Source organism: Anarrhichthys ocellatus, unplaced genomic scaffold, assembly GCF_004355925.1.
Source record: "Anarrhichthys ocellatus isolate YVR2014 unplaced genomic scaffold, GSC_Weel_1.0 scaffold41, whole genome shotgun sequence".
Taxonomy (NCBI): domain Eukaryota; kingdom Metazoa; phylum Chordata; class Actinopteri; order Perciformes; family Anarhichadidae; genus Anarrhichthys; species Anarrhichthys ocellatus.
Window position 1 is genome coordinate 3,222,066 of NW_022280071.1, and position 18,461 is coordinate 3,240,526.

An 18,461-nucleotide genomic window follows, 5' to 3' on the forward strand; every position below is an offset into this window, starting at 1 on the left:
GCAGTGAGGAAGTAGTGAGGAAGTAGTGAGGAGGTAGTGAGTCCCAGCTGAATGTATACTGAACAGTTGGTAGCTTGTGAGGGCGGATATGGTTTGTATTAAAAGTAAAAACAATGTGCTTTGTAACGCAGCACCTAACTTCAACGTATCGACCAGAAACATGACAACATTACAAGTCATCAGTCATCATACTTATCATAGCATTGTTACACAAGGCCTCAGTGTGCTTCAAACTAGGTGCTTTTCGGATCGCCTAACAGCATTTGAAACACATTTTACAACGCTGGAATCAAAAGAGGGCTGTGTCCTTCTAGTTCCTTGTGACCTTTCAAAATAGACGACGTGACGATCACGTCCACTTTGTTTGTGCAGTGCTTGACCGGGTGTGCATAGGTGTGAAAGGAGGTGGGGGCTGGAACTGCTCTCTCAAGCTTACTTTTGTCATTTTCCAAACAACTGCTTCCCTCACAGTTCATACTTAGGAAGAGCAACACCATGAATGACCTTAAGGGGAGAATGAAAAGCTTCGCATGTTGCGTTTGTTAACTAAAAAGTTGATGTGTGTTTTGGGCTGATGAGACAAGATACGTTAGAGGAAGGCCAAAGTCCACCGCCGCGAACACCCTGCGTCAAAAACAGCCCCCCCTATTCATTTTAATAATCTACAACCTCCACAAGGAAGGGACTCGTGGAGCTGCCATCCATGCCCCTGTCGTATTTCCTGTCTCAAAGAAAACTAAAACTGCCCAAACATGGCAACGTTTTGGATTTGAAGCCAACAAAAGAGGTGAACCAAAAGACCATAGACTTGCTTTACTGCCACAAGGTGGACTGGCGTCGCTACGCTCTCCTTCATGGTCTCTCTCTCTAGTCTAGTGTTACACATAGTAAGTCAAATTGGTGGACTTTCCCTATCCAGTGTTTGGTGTGATATCACACCGGTTTGAAAATGATTACATCGGCCCGACCCAACTATTCAGAACACGTAGAGTCACTTCGTCGTGGTCGGATGACGAAATGTTGTTTGAGATGTAGGGTTCAAATTCCGAGCTTTTAAAGGCATTTTTCATCAGTTTCTAAGGCCTTCACACTCAGCAGCACCTTTGAGAGATGTTCAAGGAATAAAGGATGATTCCTGTTTTATCAACTTAGGTGTTGCAATCATAGTTTTGACCATAATTTGTATCACTTATGATAAGTAATGGTTGGTATCTGCGATACCACTACACTGAAGTTCGATGCAGTCAGACAATCAGACGGGTTGTAAACACACCAAGAGTTTATCCAGATTATCTAAAGCACTTTGTTTGGAGGTCAAACTGAAAGTGAGCGCAGCTGAAAGGTCAGTAATAATCCTTTGCTCACAAAACTGTGCTCGCACAAGCATAGTTGGTACATAGCTGTACAGTAGGTGTAAGCCATAGTCTGTATATAAGAAGTGGACGTAGTCATCGTGACGTCATTCATTGGTTTGTGGACTGATGTTATGAAGCCTCGAGTTCTGCGATTCGCCATCTTGGATCATTATTGGACATGTTGGGTTTTTGGCAGCCAATGAACAGAAGTGACCATATTTGGACTGAGGAGGAGTGACGTAGAGACGTATAGACCTGTCAATCACTGTGTAGCCCCGCCCTAAAGCATACCCTGCTTTATGGTCTGTTTGACTCTAAATGGACCATAATGTACTAAATGAACATCATGCTGTATTGAAGAAGACTTGAAACTAGAGATTGAGACCATAAACTCATGTTAACAATGTTTACTGAGGTAATAAATCAAGAGAGAAGTAGAGTCATTTTCTCATAGACTTCTATACAACCAGAGGAGTCGCCCCCTGCTGGTCACTAGAGAGAATGCAGCTTTAACACATGAAGCTTTGACTCCACTCAGCAGAAACTTTGATCAATGTTTATATTGGACTTTTTTTTACCATTCATCATTCATCTCTCTTTCAAACAAGTTCACCTGGAGGTTTGTTTGTCTGGCTGTCTCACAGGTTTACACTGTCAGAACTTCATCAGAACATCATACAGAGTTATAGGTCCACGATTCTCCAAGGTTCATCCTCAGAAAGTACTGTCAAGGTTCTATTGGGAGGTTGTAGTTGCCCTATAGGCCAGTGGGGAGTCATATGTATGCAGATCTTCAGTTTGACCAAACACCAGATTTCCCCTTCCTGCTCTCAGTGAAATCAACTGAAGAGATGTTTGGAAACCTTGCATACATATTTCCACAAACAAACGGAGACTACTGTTCTAGGTTCTACACCACCATTACTGTCACTAGTCAATATTCCAGTGGGCTGTGTGTTCCTACATGCTGCCGGGGTTCTACTCCGTATTGACTTACTGCAGTGGGCGGTCTTGTTGGTGAGCTGTCGCTACAGGAACAGCTCTGGCTAAGTGTGTCTCTGAAGATGTCCAGCAGCGGCCAGTGCTGCCGCCTGGTCACACTCCGAGGCAGAGACTGCACGTCAAAGTAGCAGCAGGTGGAACAAAAGGGAAAGTTAGGGGCCGCTGGCTTGCTGGCTAAAACTCAAATTGTCCCTCGACGGCAGCGGATCTAAACCACGAGATCTGAACTCCTGTTCTCCGCAAGTACACGGCCAATTCCAGACGTGATGAATACGATCAATTCTATGATGAAAAGGTTTTTGCTTCTTGTTTTCACATCAATTACCTTTCATGAATAATCTACAACAACTCAAACAAACTGCATGCATTACAGTCTGTGTAAAGAAGGGATGTGTTTTCTCCTCAGCTCCTCAGTCTGAACCACTAATCAAACATAAGGGGAGTGAATATCACACAAAACAGCAAAATAATCCAGATTCTAAAAGCATCAGTGGAACATGACTCTGGAGAGACGAGTGTAAAAGTGAAGCCAACAGATTACAAGAGAACTCACGTAGAAGGCCTGTTCACGTAAAGATGGCGTGTCAGGAGGACTCTGGTTGAAGATGGTTGAGAGTCTCTTACTGACGGTTGGAGCTTTGTTGACAGTGCTTGCCACTGACCCCTGGTCATCTTTATCAAATGGACTGACAGAGAGGGGGAAAGGAATGGAGGCAGGGGAAGACAGAGATAAAAGATTAAATTAATAAATATTCAATATAATATTTAAAGCAACAATAAGGAACTTTACTTTTGTGTTGATTTTGACGGTCCCTGTGGACAGAAGAGGTAGTATTTGCGAGCACCAGAGTCCCTTAAGACAACCTCTCATTTTACTGCAGCAGGGTCTCAAAGTTTGCCTAGCGCAGTCCTTGATCTGGTTCGCCACGGCGGACCCGTCTCTGCTGGAGGCCACGCTGGAGTCAGAATCAGCTTTATTGGCCATGTATGCATACGCATCCTTGGAATTTGACTCTGTTTCCACTTCGCTCTCAATGTACATACACAAGTTTACAATAAACAAGAAACATATATATATCAAAAATAAAACAAGGGCAAAAAAAACAACAAGTAGAACAGATGTAGCTATAAACATTTAACAACTATGTACATTATAAGTATAAATATATATCCAAAAAAGTATATACATATGTATATATGAACATAAACCTATAAACAACAATGGCAATGGAATTGAGGTGATGTGTAAGTGGTGATGATAGTGCAGTATGACTGATCAAGAGTTCATCAGAGTGACGGCCAGCAGAAAGAAGCTGTTCCTGTGTCTGGTGGTCTTGGCGTACAGAGCTCTGTAGCTCCTACCAGAGGGGAGGAGGTGAACAGCTTGTGTCCAGGGTGTGATGGGTCTGCAGTGATCTAAAGCTGAGCTGAAGGAGGTTCTGGTGAACCTGCATGATTTCATCTGGTTTCACCAGAATCTGACCCGATGGCACCGATGCCGAGCATTAAGAATAACTCTATAGAAACAGACCATCTTCTCTCTGATGGTCTCTTTACTGATGGAGGTCTGATAGAGGATCAGGACTACACTGAGACTGGTTCAGGACCAGTTAAACAGTAACTTTAAGCTATGTTAATGAATAACCCTTCATCTGAACCAACAGTACAGGACTCATGAGGCTCAGGATCATTCTCAGTACACCAACATGATTGTTGGCCAAACTTACTTCCAGGTGACCTCCAGGCTTAGTTTAATAGTCCCAAGGTCATTAATATCCACGGCAACCGTCTGGGGGAGTGCAGCAAACAGATCCTTGGTCTCGCAGGAAACACTCCCGACAACCACGTGATTGGCTAAGCTCTTCAGCTCCGTCACCTAGGAGATCACAGAAGCATAGTTTGATCACACGACCAGAGTCTGGCTGCCTTCAACAGGTCCACTGTGTCAATCACAAAGGGTGAGACCTTTACGCTGTCAAGCTGCAGCAGTAGCAGTAACAGCATGATCGTCCTTATCGCCATCAGAGACGTAAAAGGTGCTATACATACATATATATATATATATATATATATATACTGTATGTACGTATATATATATATATATATATATATATGACCAGGGACAACATGAAGTATGCATAGGCTGCCGTATACTAAGTATACATCAAAATAAATCCACAGTCATTAAAACAGACACATGGAGGGACTGACCTTAACACAGAGGGACTGACCTTCACACAGAGGGACTGACCTTCACACAGAGGAACTGACCTTCACACAGAGGGACTGACCTTCACACAGAGGGACTGACCTTCACACAGAGGAACTGACCTTCACACAGAGGAACTGACCTTCACACAGAGGAACTCACTGACCAGCGGCACGAACACCATCTCTTCACTGTCCCACACCTGTTTGCCATTGATCTCTATTCTGCCGCGGAGCTTCCACCGCTGCCTGCCGTACTTCATAAAGATCTGAACACACACACACACACACACACACACCAGTCTCAGTTGTGCCTGTCAGCAGAGCTGTGTGTATACTTTGTGTCCGACAGTCAGCTTTTAGTCTCTCACTCACAAACTGACAGAAATAACACAAAGTCAAATATAGTGCTATCCGGCCCTGATATGATGGTGTACTATAGCAACCTACCTCACCACAGCCCAAAATAAATGTTAAACAACATATTAAAGCTACTACAAGGACATTTAATTGTGTGTTGATTTGGCGGTCCCTGTGGACAAAAGTGGAAGTGTTTCCAGGCACCAGATTCTCTTTGGGAAACCTCAGATTGTTCGGCCCCATGCAGTCGCATCTGCTTCCACAGGTCATATAGAGGTATCACTGTTAAATTGATACTGCTTCATAACCAGTTAAAGTTCCTTGTAGTAACTTTAACAACAATTATAACTATAACAATAACAATAAACATAGACAGATGCCATTATCATTTGTGTTCATAACTCATAGACATCTTGGTCCTTTTCTGTGTATTGTATAATATTCTTAGTATTTAGATTGGTTTGGCAAAACTCTATGTGATTATGGCCATTCCAATGAGAGAGAGAGAGAGAGAGACAGAGAGAGAGAGAGAGAGAGAGTAACTAACCTCATACTGGTCACCAGCACACAATCGAGCAAACCCAGCCAGACCTGAAAGACAAACAGAAGCAGATGGAGCATCAAACACTATATTCTCTCTATTTTAGGGATTTCTTCTGCATCAATTTATGGTGGAAATACATTTATTTATGTGACGCGAAACATAGAAGTTCAGGCACCAGTTGAATACATACATCATAGAATATGATGAAATATAATGAGGTCAGGCTCTCAGCCAGTCTGTATCGCTTTCTCACATTTATTCTCCTGGAGATCAACTTTCCTCATTTAATGTTATTGAGACGTGATTTACTCTTCAGTCCTTTGTTCTGTCTGTTGTCTCTCTAAATGTGCAACATACTGGAACTGTAGTAAGAAATGAAGACAGTTGGTCAATTGATGATTATGATCTGAATATTTCTGAGGGTGCAGTAGCACTGTTTTTAATCAATACATAAAGAGGGACATCTTAGGATGTGTCCCCCACAAACACATTAAAATGACATGTTTGCTTCATATGTGATGTTGTTGTTGCACGTCTAAGACGAGGAACAGACTCATTCAAGAAGAGAATGAAAGAATAGAGGATGAGAGGAAGGAGGAAGAGTGGAGACACACGAGTGAATGAGCCAGATGTTTCCTTCTTACCTTTCATCCTGATGTGGAACTCCCCCAGCTGGTTCTCCAACTCGCTCTCCAACAGACACATGTTCTGTAGAGAACATGAGAGAGGGAGACTTTAGCTGTGATACGTTACATCCTATGTAACATCCTGCTCTTTGTTTAGTGCCCTTCTCCTTGCTCACACAATGGCCCTTTTCTCCCACAGTACTTTTACCATTTTCCTCCCTTCCATCTTAGTCCGCTTCCTCCCTCTACCTCTCCTCTCCTCTGTCCTCTTCGTCTTACCTCTGTGTACTCTTTGTATCCTTTATTGGCTTCTGCTAAACTCTCCCTGGCCTCCTTGCTGATCTGAGAGGCAGTGTAGGCCTTCACCATCTTGTTGGCTCCGTCCCGGAGTCTCCTCTGCAGGCAGTAGGCGTCATAGAGCTCCTCGATCTGGGGGAGAGGGGGAGAGGGGACATGTTTCATCCTCCTACCCAAAGAAGAAAGCAGCCTCAAGGCAGGTGGAAAGGTCAACATGTACTTACCATTTTCAATCATTACACCCAACACTATGCAATATATTTATGTCAAATCATTGCACTCAGACACTTTAAACTAGAACCTTTGTGATGCTGAAAGGCATTGTTGTTTGAGGGGATCCCGGTGGTCTTACCTTGCTGAGGTGAAACTCCAGTCGTCGTATGTACCTCTCAGTCACCTTCACTTGCTGTCAGAGGGAAGAGGAGTCACATGGTCAACACAAACAGAGTCCAGCTGCAGGCTCAGGTCAGCTCATGCCTTCTACACTGAACACTGGTGCCTCCAGTCACTTGCAATGTAGTGAGGTTCATTTCTTTGTTATAGACCGTCAGCACTTCCTACATATGTTTCAAATTAAAAGCCGAGCAGGAAATGATGCCCTTTAAACAGTTGAAAGGCTTTTAATGTGCAGGACGTGTTCAGATTCACTGAGGTTAGTTTTACAGACATAAACGATCCCAGAGAAGTCAAAGTGACTTTAGATCATTGGTGTAGAGCAGCAGAGCAGTAACTGTGACTGAAGTATCTCCATATACCTAAAGGTTCCCGTACAATACTCAGAGCAGAAAAACAACTATTGTCTATGAGTCGTGTAGCGGATCCTCGCTGATCCGTGATCCGTACAGACCCCTCATGGTTCAGCACACAGTCTAACGTTAACATCACAGTGTGAAACAAAGTCCTTATCCACCAATATTCAGTAAAACATGTGATCAGGACATCATTCATGCTTCTGTTCACTGGTCTCTGATAATGATACAATGTTTAAACTGACACAAGGAGAGCTGGTAACGTTAGCACACCGCTAACGGCTAACCGACAGAGGTTCACTTCAGGTACATCATGATACCTTCAGGCTCTGCTCAGTGAACATGAGGATTGGGAAAAGGTAAATTATAAAGTTATCATGATGTGTTCACATGTAATCTTGTTGTTTGAAGGAGATGTTTTCACCGCAACATAAAAAGATATTAAAGATGAATTATGAGCTGTTTACACTACCTCTATGCAGATTATAATACTTTATTAAAACTACTAATGACAAGATTGGTTTTTATCAATAAAAATACAATCTTTTATTTCCTAATCATTTGAATTGTGTCGTTTTATGAAGAAAGACCAGCTGCTCAAACAACAAGGGGATCTGTATCTGCCATTATTACATTACATTACAGTCATTCAGCAGATGCTTTTATCCAAAGAGACTTACAATTCAGATTCTATCACATTCACACCGTAGGCACAGGAAGGGTTAGGTGTCTCGTTCAAGGACACATCGACATGCGACTAGCGGAGCCTGAGATTGAAGGACGGCCCTGCTCTCCACTTAGCCACAGTCGTATGGATGGATCATCAATGACCATCAATGATCATCAATCAGTATAAGCTGCAGAAACACATGATCAGGGATCTCTAAAAGTCACATTTCATCCCTTTTTTCTTTTGTGCTGATGCAATGTGTGATCCAATCTGAACTGTGAGTTTTATGATCCGTTGCACAACTACTGTCTCTGTAAAGACATGTGGAGTAACGTCTACCTGATGAGGGAATGAAGTCTTTCTCCCTCTGTATGCATCGTTTTGTTTAAATACTACTGGTTAGCTCACTCTGCACTGCTCTCATACAGCTGATAACACCGTCCTGACCGACGGGGTCGTCGTGGAAGTGTAACGCCCAGCCTCCGGTTCCCCCTCATTGAAACACTGTTAGCACCGTTAGCTACTAGCCGCCGGCTCAGCCGGCCGTCGCAATGTTGAGAGCCGTTGAAGAGATATGCTTTGAATTTCATATAGAGCACTTTTTTTTAAAACAGGAGGAATTAGAAATGAAGACCTGTCTCTGATATAAACCTGCCAACGTTCTCTCTACAGTTGAGGGAAGTAGGTAAGAGTTGACAGTAGCTCACCTTGTCCAGTTCATACAGGAAACCCTGTAGAGGCAGAGAACATCAGGTCATCAGTATCTCTGAGATGTTTAATCACTACACTCTTTATGTTATAATAATATAATGAAATAATAGTGCCTGTGTCCACATTAGACATAAGAATATTCTCATACGGTTGGGCTTGAACAGGTACAGTAGAGCCAGAACATACCAGTCTGGAGTTCCTCTTTGATTCTTTCATCTGTCTGCTGAGGCTATCCAAGTCCATCTGATGAACCTGCAGGTAGGACCTGAGAGAACACACACACACACACACACACACAGTGTCAGAAGTATGAAGTGGATGAATGTATCTAACCAAGCAGATATCTCTGGTTCTTTGTGCACTAACGGACCATCTCTCCCTGCCAGCGATCCCTTTGGGCTGCTCTCCAGGATTCATCACTTCTTAAAGGTCCCATATTGTAGAAAGTAAGATGTCTCTTTTTATTATAATAAAGCAGGTCTAGGTGCTATATAAAGACTGTGAAGGTATCAAAATGCTCGTTCCACAGAGAAATGCACACAGCCCGTATTCAGACACTGTGCCTCTAAAGGAGCCGTCAGGACCGTAACGTTGTGATGTCACAACTATACGGTCACCGGTAGAAGTGCAGCTCAAGTTTGTATAGTTGACTCACACAGTGAGTCACCGGCTACAGAGACACTGTGAAGATGGCGACAAATCAGAGCAGACTGGGCTTTTTTCAGGAGGGGTTCTTAAAGAGACAGCCGCTAAAACAGAGCATTTCTGACAGAGTGAATACACCAGTGGTGGGCGTCAGGGCCAGCAACGCCTTCTCTGCTGGCCTAAACACAATCACAAAGTTATATCTATTTTATAATTTAATAATTTTTCTTAAATACACTACATGTATTATAATTTATATAAATATTTTTCCCATTATCTTATGTTCTCATTGCACAGCTCCTGTCTTCCTCAGTTGCTCTGCTTCCAGTGCAGCTTGTTTTAAGTAGAGCTTTTATCCAATCAGAGTTCACCTCTGTGTCTCTAGGTAAGAACAGAGGCCCGAGGCCTGCAGACTCACAAGTGCATCTATGTGCAGTTTAAGTGAATGGGGACGATGTTGTTGATTGTCATAGTGTTCAACCAATCAGATCTTTAGTTTGACATGTTGGGCGTATTCTTTGACGTGTCAGAGCCTGCTAGCTGGTCTACAACTACGTCAGCATTACGTGCAGCTCAGTTTCCAGGTGCAGCTCTGCAGTGAGGTGCAGCGTGTGCTGTGATTAGTCAGTGGGCGAGCACGTGACTATCGTGAAACGAAACTTAAAGTAGCCATCAAAGCTTAGTCGGAGTAGTGAGAGTTCAAATTGAAAGATATGGAAGAAATGATGACATTTTTAGCATTTTGCTTGGTGTAGATTATTATTTTTTTACCTAGCTTTGTTTTTTAACACTCAATGGCTGAAGGAGGAGAAACAGATTTGTGAGTTGGGATTTAACCGGATTAAACTCTTAGTCAACAGAGAAAGGAGGATGGAGTTTGTCTTTAAATCAACTGCGTTTGTTTTTTTACATCTAATATCTGAATGGCCCTCGAGTGTGCAGCAGAATGCGTGTTGCTGCAGGTCTGCTGGATTGATTTGTTGCTTTGTTGTCATATGAATATATGTGACTGGTTCTTGTGAGTTTGTTGTTGTCATTGTGTTAATTATATTGATTTTGACTATATGCATTGTCCGTTAATTGCGAAGCACCGTCATGTGCGGAGTTATTGTCCGGACAATAGAATCAGTTTGGGCTGTTTTCTTTCACAAAGCAAGAATTATGGTCTGGAGAAATGTGGATTGTGTGGTGATTGCTTTAGCCCTGTTTGAATCCGTCATGTGCAGAGTTATTGTTTGTTAAGCTAGTTTAGCGTAGCCTCCCAGAATTGCGGGGCCTCAGTTGTGTTTTTTTTAGTTTTTTGTTCTGGGTTCAGAGGTCACAGCACGTTGTCTCCTACGTGAGCGCAGAAAACATTATATTTCCCACAATTTAAGCTTCTGCATTTTCCAAACACACTAGTATTATTCAAACGTATTGTTCGGTTCGTAAGCCTCGTACCGAACGGTTTAATACGAATACGTGTGTTCAAAAATGCTTTTTGAACAATAAAGCTTGTAAACATGTTGTAGTAGTAGTATGAACCTGTAAATGGGCATGATATGTCTCCTTTAAAGAAAATGAATTGGGGCTGAGTGCTCCGTGTGTTTCTAACAACAATTGGAACATTTTGTAAAATAAATGAAACAAAGAAGACACAGCGTGTTAATGGGTGAGCTGTAGAGGTGTTGGTCAGAGGAAGTTCTTAGGACGGAGCCAAACTATCTGCTTCCAGTCTTTACATTAAGCTAAGCTAACGGTCTGCTGGCTGTAGCTTCATACTGAACGGACAGACATGTGAGTGCTATCAATCTCCCAAAATGTCCTTTGAGTGTAAACCAATGGTGTATTGGTGAAGGAGAGAAGGACAGTTTGGTTTGACTTCACTGGTTGTACTATTCCAGAACTTCAATTGCACATTTGATGGGATCTCTAAGCCTCATGTTAGCATTAACAAAACTCTTTTTGTATCAGCTTTTTCCAGTGTGGGCGTACTTGAGTTTATTTCATTTATGTATTTATTTTATTTTTCTATTGGAGCCGATTATTTAAAGTTCATCTGTGAAACCTTTTTAATACATAGACATGGAAATGATTGCTATCATTCTATTATTTTCACTAAATCAAGTCCGGCAGATTTATTGTCAACCCATGAATGTTCCTTTGTCCTGAACCTAAACACTGATATAATGTAGAAACACTTACATTATGTAATAATAATAATATGATATTGCAGAAATATCCGTCAGTGAGTAGGAGTCACTTGTGCTCCTAGTGACTGCGATATGATCCCATATGGATGTGTGTTTGAGTGCACTCACTGAAGGCCTTTCTTCAGGGCCTCATAGACCTGATCCAGTCGCTCCGGTTGAGGAACCTTAGGTGGTGGGTTGGACTTGGCGGACATGGTGAACATCCTGCTGGCTCTGCTGGGCTTCCTGCTGAGACCTGGAGCGCTGAACACCGAGAGGTTCCTGCAACAACAGCAGCATCATCCTTTAAATGTCTTCGATCAGCCGGATCAAACCCTGCTTTATCTGACAGCATTGTCGCATCACATGAGTCACAGCTCACATCACTGTCTGTCTGTCCATCTGTCTCCAATGCAGATTGTTCATGTTATATGATATTTGTCTCGTCATCGCTAGATACCAAATTATTCTATTTTAAACAGCACCTATTGTTATAAAAACATGTCATCTTATCTTGTTACATCGTCCTGTCATCACACACAATCAACCAATCAAATCTCGTTACATCACAATGTGGGTGTAACATAATAAATTGGTACGCTGGTAGAACAAGAAGCTTCTGTTTAAATTAGTTATACAGTAAACAGAGTTATGTCAACAGTGAAAAAATAAGCATTTTATCGCTACGCATCTTGTATTATCGAAGTAATCCATAATGAAATGTAAGAACAGTATTTTGGGCCACGGTTATACTGGTGGGCCAAGTACCAGTTGTCCCTGTTGATTGAGTCCATTAAAACGTTTCACTTATTTAAAGCTACTATGAGGAACCTTTGGCGGTCCCTGTGGACAAAAGAGGTAGTGTTTCTGAGCACCAGAGTCCCTTTGGAAATCCTCTAATTTTACTGCAGCAGCGGTCTCACAGTCATCATGTAATTTTCCAAACATATTGAAAACCTTCCAAAATAACATACATACTGCTTTTACTCAAGTATCTTGCTGTTGTTGGGGGGGAAATACTAATTTTTACAGTCCAGGTATTGGCTCTCCTTCCCTCAGACGGGTCCAGACTGGACCTCCGAGCTGGTCTCTGCTGGAGTCTAAGCTGAAGGAGGTTCTGGTGAACCTGCATGATTTCATCTGACTTCACCAGAATCCGACCCGGTGGCTCCGATGACGAGCATTAAGAATAACTCTATAGAAACAGACCATCTTCTCTCTGATGGTCTCTTCACTGATGGAGGTCTGATCGAGGATCAGGACTACACTGAGACTGGTTCAGGACCAGTTAAAGTTCATCTTGTAACAAGATAAGTTGGGTGTTGTTCGTTCCTTGTTTTCATGAGATATGTTGGTAAATTGTAATATAGAGAAAGTTGAACACCATAACAAGATAAAGAGAAATATTGTTATAACAAGAAACATTTATTTTTATTACTGAATAATGTGATTTGCAATGAGGACGAACATAATGTCATCATACAGTAAGATGAACAATGCTGCTGTAGTTTATGGCCAGAAACACTTTGACAAACATCGTAATTCTTTCAAGGTTAAGTTATAATAATCCATGTTGGACTACTTCACACCTGTATGAACACACACACGTTTACTTAGCTCACTTTTGGGGACATTACATTGACTTACATACATATTCTAGAGACTTCTCAATCGGACAAGCCACTCCCATTTAACTGGTCTCCAGCCTGAAGCATGTCCTTAGAGGTAGTTATGAACACACAGAAACACACACACAGTCACACTGTCTGTCTCTTGAGCTCCACCTGACAGGATGTCCTGTCGAGTGTGTACTTCCTCAGAGCATGTGTGTGTGTGTGTGTGTGTGTGTTTACCTGTAGGCCTTGTCGTAGGTGTTGACTCCAGTGTAGCTCTGGCTCCTAGTGATGGATCTGGAGGTGAGGCGTCTGACTGGGCGAACAGACAGCGACATGGTGGACAGGGTTCGGGATGGACTCCCTGTACAGAGAGGAGGAGAAGAACCATCAACAGACTGCTGACATCATAGACCGTGACCAACTGATCGGCCATGTTTTTCTCTCGACCACAGCGCACAGTGATAGTTGTGTGGTGGTTTGTGTGAGTGGTTATCTGTCAGCATCGACAGATTAAAAACCTGTTCACTTTCAATAACTAACCATCAGACCGGGGGGGATTTAAACTGTGAGTGACTTCACATGGAACATAACTTACACGTCTTGTCGTTCTTTCTCTAGTGGGCATCTTCCCATCTGATCGGTGGTTCTGTGATTGGTGTGACGCCAGCTCTCCCCTGCCTGATTTGGAGTTAATACAGCTCTCTTAAATTTAAGAAATGTGATAAATAGCTTTTACTCTTAAAAGAAGTAAAAGTGAAGGCTTTTTATTTTACCTTTCACTTAAGTCCAAATTTGAACTTACAGCTCATCATTGTATATCAAACCAGAAAGGACCGCTGAAAACCCAAACTGTGGCTCTCTGACTCGTTTGCTGCTGGAAGCACTGACGCGTATCACGTGTCATGTGAATAATCTGCCATTTCAGTGCACTGCCACCTATTCAGTGCTGTACAGTACTTTTTATAGTCGCTCCTTAACTTAACTTGTACTAAAGTGTATAACATTTGTTAGAAAACAGGGTTTTCGGTAGAGTAATTTAAAACACTTACTAGTTCATCAAGATTACCAACCCTGCCTTTCAGCCAAAATAAGCACAAGGATAACTTGATCAGGTGCTCCAATCGATCAGCCACTGATTGTTAACGTTCCACCTGGTTTGATCGGTGGTCTCTATAGAGGCCGGACTGAAGAGCTCAAATGATTCCTGTACACACCACTGGGGTTGTAAGTTGTGTCTCTAAAGCCCCTTTCACACAGCCTGTTAAAGGAGCCACTGTTCATCGTTATTCCGCTTCGCTGTTCTGTATAACGGGGGGGGGGGGGGGCGCTGCTGTTCAGCCTCTAAGCCGGCACTAGAGTTAGTCACGGAGCCGAATCGACTCTGTGGACTGGTAGCTGGTTCTGAGTGTAGCCGATGCAGAGTCAGGTTGTATAGAAGTCTATGAGAAAATGACTCTACTTCTCTCTTGATTTATTACCTCAGTAAACATTGTAAACATGAGTTTATGCTCTCAATCTCTAGTTTCAAGTCTTCTTCAATACAGCATGATGTTCATTTAGTACATTATGGTCCATTTAGAGTCAAACAGACCATAAAGCAGGGGATGCTTTAGGGCGGTATACTGCATCTCTACGTCACTCCTCCGCATTACAAAGATGGTAACTTCCGCTCATCAGATGCAAAAAACATGGCGTCAAAATCGCAGTACTTGAGGCTTTAAAACAGCAGTCCATGAACCAATGAGAGACGTCACAATGACAATGCCCACTTCTTATATAGTGTCTATGCATCTACCCTTTGAGCTGTTCCACAAAGAGGGACTACTATGTAATATCTGCAACACAGCACAACAAGACCAACAGTGCAGTGAGTCTCCTCAGGTAACACGACTGGCTGATTAGGTCCGATGAGTTTCAGGGGTCACAATGTCCATGTTAACCTTTCATCATCATATTATGAATCTAAAATCAAGAAATGTATCATTCTCAGTCAGGACCTCCAGCATCTGGAGCATGCAGATGTGAAACATAAGCGGTACAAAGTAAGTATCTGTTAACTCTAACTGGGTCTACAAGTTAGGACAGAACATAGGCTCTTAAGTCCAGCCCGGAAGTCTGTGATGGGACTAGTGTGATGCTAGTTGTGTCATCCCATGAATGAACAGCTGATACAGCAAGTGTTGTTGGTATGACGAGCTGGAATAGCCTCTGATGCTACAGTCCATCATCCAGAAGCGTTTTGCATCAATATCATGTCTGTTATAATGGCTACTATCAGAACCACAGTGGCTGATATCTGGATACATTGTGACGACCACTTTGTATGTCTGTTGCCAGCAGCAGTGATTTGTTACTGTGGCTTGAGTCAGCGGTTAACTTCTGTCAGCTGAAGCAATGTTTTCCTACTGTGGCCGATCCAGCGTCCTGCATCCTGTTGCTCCAAACTGCTGAAAAGCCTTTGCAAGACGACCCCCCCCCACGTCCTACAGTACAGGAAATGTCACTATCCTACAGGAAGTCAGACGCAACTGCCTCTCCTGACAGGAAATTGAACAAAGGGAGATAGTCCTGAGGGCTGCAGTCATCTGGATGAAGAGAAAAGGTCAGCTCTGCTGGAGCTTAACGAGCGATGTGAAGAGTACTTCTATATCGATTGTTGTACAACTTTCACGTCAAAGTTTTAAGTAATGAAAAAAAGATTGTTGAACATGTACTCTGAATAACAAGGAACAATTCAAACTGTCAGTAAAAGTATTAAAATACTCAAAATAACAGTAACAGGATTTAAACAGGAGTCAAAGTAATTACTTACTTCCACCCTTAACATCCTAAAGAATGTGTGTGTGTGTGTGTGTGTGCTGTGGGACTCATTTGTTGACTTAACCTAGTTTAAGTCCTCACACAGAGGAGCTGGAGGGGAGGAGGCAGAGATAAAGGCAGACACAGTTCAGAGAGAGAAGCAGAGTGGACAAACAGAGCAAGTGGAAAAGTCGGGTCAGCCCGGCACATTCAGGACACTTCCCTCTTAGAGTTCCTGCTAAATCATCATGTTCTGTTGTCACAGCAGTTCTCTCCCTGACAGTCTACAGAATAAGTGACAACACAGTCTGCTTACAGTCAGGAGTCCATCTGAAACATGTGGGTCTTATATCAATGAGTTCTACAGCTGTCGGTCTGTTATTGATGCCAGCACATGGTGGAGAATAAAGGAGAGACGTCCTACGACACTTTGATAATGATGGTGTCAGCTTCTCCGAAGGAACTAAATTCTCAAACCACAGCAGGTCTGTGAGGCTGATCTACAGTACTTGCTAATCTGGCTCATGGCATGTTCAGTTTAGTTTGAGGCACTGTACTGTACTGGAAGCTGGGGTGGTCAAAGCATAAGGTGCCTGTTACAATATGATAGAATCCTATATAACATGGCAAACTGCTTGTACGAAAATAAAGAATTAAAGAATAAAGACGGTCAGATAGATGGATGAACAGATGTATTAAATCTGCAGGTAGCCCTCATTGGGGCTCCCCATGAATTTATGAATATTGATTCTTTCAGAAGAAGGTGAAAAAGTTTTTGATGCAAATTGAGTCAATTCGATGAGGAGGCAAAACTATAGACTTAAAGTGACACGGATACCAATGAAGTACCTCATTCAATACCCACCCTGTGAATGGAAGCTGTGTATGTGTGTCGCTGGCTAGATAACCGCCGCCTCACTGCACAGCGCTCATACAGCTGGTCCCCAGGACCCACAGTGGCAAGACCACATTGTAACCATTGTACATTGTAAGGTACTCTTTCCAGTCCTCCCATATCCTTAGTGGATAAACCTCCATTAAATCATCATCATCAAAGTTCTGTACCAGTGTAACTATCTCACTCTAACAGGGATAGAAGGCCTGTTGCATGGTTCTCACTCTGGACAAACATCTGTGCATTTTTCAAAATAAGTGTCATCTTCTGGATTTCCACTTGTCCCTGCCCGCACTTAACCATTACCCCAAAATTGAGCAATGTATTTGTTAGTAGCGTTACACCCCTGAACACTGATATGAAGCACCAACCTTGACGGGGCTCCGTGTCAGAGACCCAGCTCAGACAGAGCAGTGGTAGTCGGCACATTTCTCCTTCCGTCACACCCCACTGTCCTGTCTCCTATCAACTCTCTAGCCTTGTTTTCAGACTTTCATGAGCTAATCAGTCAGCGTCCCATTTAGTTTAATGATCCATCGGCTCCATTCAAACTCCAGATACCAGAAGTCGCACAGTTAAAGCCATCAGACCATCAGACAGCTGCATTTTGCGTTCCCTACCTGATCCAAACAGCAGTCCAGTCCTGCCCAATGATAACAACTGATTCCAGTCACACTCCTGTGTTATTGATGCTCTCATATGAACACTGGGACCGTGGCTCTGAGCCACACTGGGCCTTCCATAGAGTGTGTGACACCACGCCTATTGTTTGATGCTCTCTGGCCTCTCTCTCCCAGACCATTCTGGAAACAACCGAACACCACTTAGTCTTCGTTCCACTGTTTTTAGGATTGGGGTGTTAGAGATCTTAACAAATACTACCCATGTTGTTGTGGATATTGCTGTGCATGCTCACTGTCCCCAGAGGATGAATCATGACTTTGACACTGGGGCTGGATGATAGAAACGATAAAAACACTAATGGAGATAGAAACATTTCCTCCATTTAAGAATCAGATCATTTGATATACTGTTGACAGACTATATTGCTTGATAATTAACTAATAGTCAAACACATCAGGGGACGGAAGGTATAGCTAACCATTCATATGTCAGAGCTTTATGAACGACATCCAAAAAACATTGCACGCTATCAAATATCAGCTCACTAGAGACCAGAGTCCACATCTGAGGCACAAACCGCAACATCACCATTTGCTTTTTTTTACCACTGTAACCTATGAGAGGAAGGTGCTGCAACCATTTATCAATGCAGAAACACGTTATACCAACCTTTTTAAATAGACTTTCTGTTGGCAGCTCTAGCAGTTGATGGGTAAAATTATATTATACTCAAAACTCAAAACAGCTTTCTTCTGGTGGTCCTCTGGGCAACAAATATTTAACCATGGACATGGCAGATTGCCATGTAATCAGTGTTATTATCTATCTTATGTGACCAAAAATGAAACTGAAACTTAAATGAATGAATGTTGTGTGTGTATGTAGCTATGTACTGCTGAGACATTATACCTTGCCTGAACTAAAACAAACGCATTAACAGCTCAGTATGAGTAAAGCACAGTACATGTTGTGACCATTGTTCTAGCAGCAGTCTGGTAGCCTCCGGCTCTCACAACAGCTAACGAGTCAGTATGCTGTTCCTTATGCCCACTACAAGTGGTCTCTTCTCGTGGGTGTGTATGCACCCCTGGGAAAATTGGGCGTGTATATCTAGGAATGTCAAATCCTGAGAGGCTGGCAGAACACACACACACACACACACACACACACACACACACACACACACACA

General features: G+C 42.7%; 1 protein-coding gene across 2 annotated transcripts in view; it reads right to left on the minus strand.

Annotated features, from left to right (window-relative positions):
* Positions 1-18,461, minus strand: part of LOC116394781 (rho family-interacting cell polarization regulator 1) — an 89,250-nt gene that overhangs the window by 22,992 nt on the left and 47,797 nt on the right. Inside the window, exons 2-12 of one of the 2 annotated variants that reach the window (XM_031868098.1) lie at positions 13,192-13,315; positions 11,468-11,620; positions 8,709-8,787; positions 8,519-8,542; positions 6,745-6,798; positions 6,375-6,524; positions 6,114-6,177; positions 5,473-5,516; positions 4,733-4,834; positions 4,085-4,233; positions 2,911-3,043 (exon numbers count right to left, since the gene is read on the minus strand). In XM_031868098.1, coding sequence (XP_031723958.1) covers positions 2,911-3,043; positions 4,085-4,233; positions 4,733-4,834; positions 5,473-5,516; positions 6,114-6,177; positions 6,375-6,524; positions 6,745-6,798; positions 8,519-8,542; positions 8,709-8,787; positions 11,468-11,620; positions 13,192-13,289 — 1,050 coding nt within the window. In that variant the 5' untranslated portion in view covers positions 13,290-13,315. Of the gene's footprint in view, positions 1-2,910; positions 3,044-4,084; positions 4,234-4,708; positions 4,835-5,472; positions 5,517-6,113; positions 6,178-6,374; positions 6,525-6,744; positions 6,799-8,518; positions 8,543-8,708; positions 8,788-11,467; positions 11,621-13,191; positions 13,316-18,461 lie in introns of both variants that reach the window. The other variant, XM_031868097.1, reaches the window with a different exon arrangement.